Source organism: Eimeria mitis, genomic scaffold (genome assembly GCF_000499745.2).
Source record: "Eimeria mitis Houghton genomic scaffold, Emh_scaff282, whole genome shotgun sequence".
Lineage (NCBI taxonomy): Eukaryota > Apicomplexa > Conoidasida > Eucoccidiorida > Eimeriidae > Eimeria > Eimeria mitis.
Window position 1 is genome coordinate 4,264 of NW_013571159.1, and position 265 is coordinate 4,528.

At 60.0% G+C, this 265-nt stretch overlaps 1 protein-coding gene across 1 annotated transcript in view; it reads right to left on the reverse strand.

Annotated features, from left to right (window-relative positions):
* The window catches only part of EMH_0006730 (uncharacterized protein), a gene marked incomplete at both ends in the record, with an annotated part of 2,978 nt that overhangs the window by 1,898 nt on the left and 815 nt on the right, over positions 1 to 265 (reverse strand). Inside the window, one exon of the mRNA XM_013497642.1 lies at positions 1 to 167. Within this exon, the coding sequence (XP_013353096.1) occupies positions 1 to 167 (167 nt within the window). The remainder of the gene's footprint in view (positions 168 to 265) is intronic.

A 265-nucleotide genomic window follows, 5' to 3' on the forward strand; every position in this document is an offset into this window, starting at 1 on the left:
TTGTTGTTGTTGCTGCTGCTGCTGCTGGGGATTCAGCCCCCTCTTGGCTCTTCCCTTCAGGTGGATCAACAGCGTTGCTGCTGCTACCACTTCTGCCGCTGCTGCTGCTGCTGTTGCTGCTGCTGCTGTTGCTGCTGCTGCTGCTGCTGCTGCTGCTGCTGCTGTCCCTAGAGGAGACACTTCGCAGCAAGCGCAGTACGCTCGTGCTGCAGCAGCAGCAGCAGCAACAGCAACTGCTGCAGCAGCTGCAGCAGCAACTGCTGCA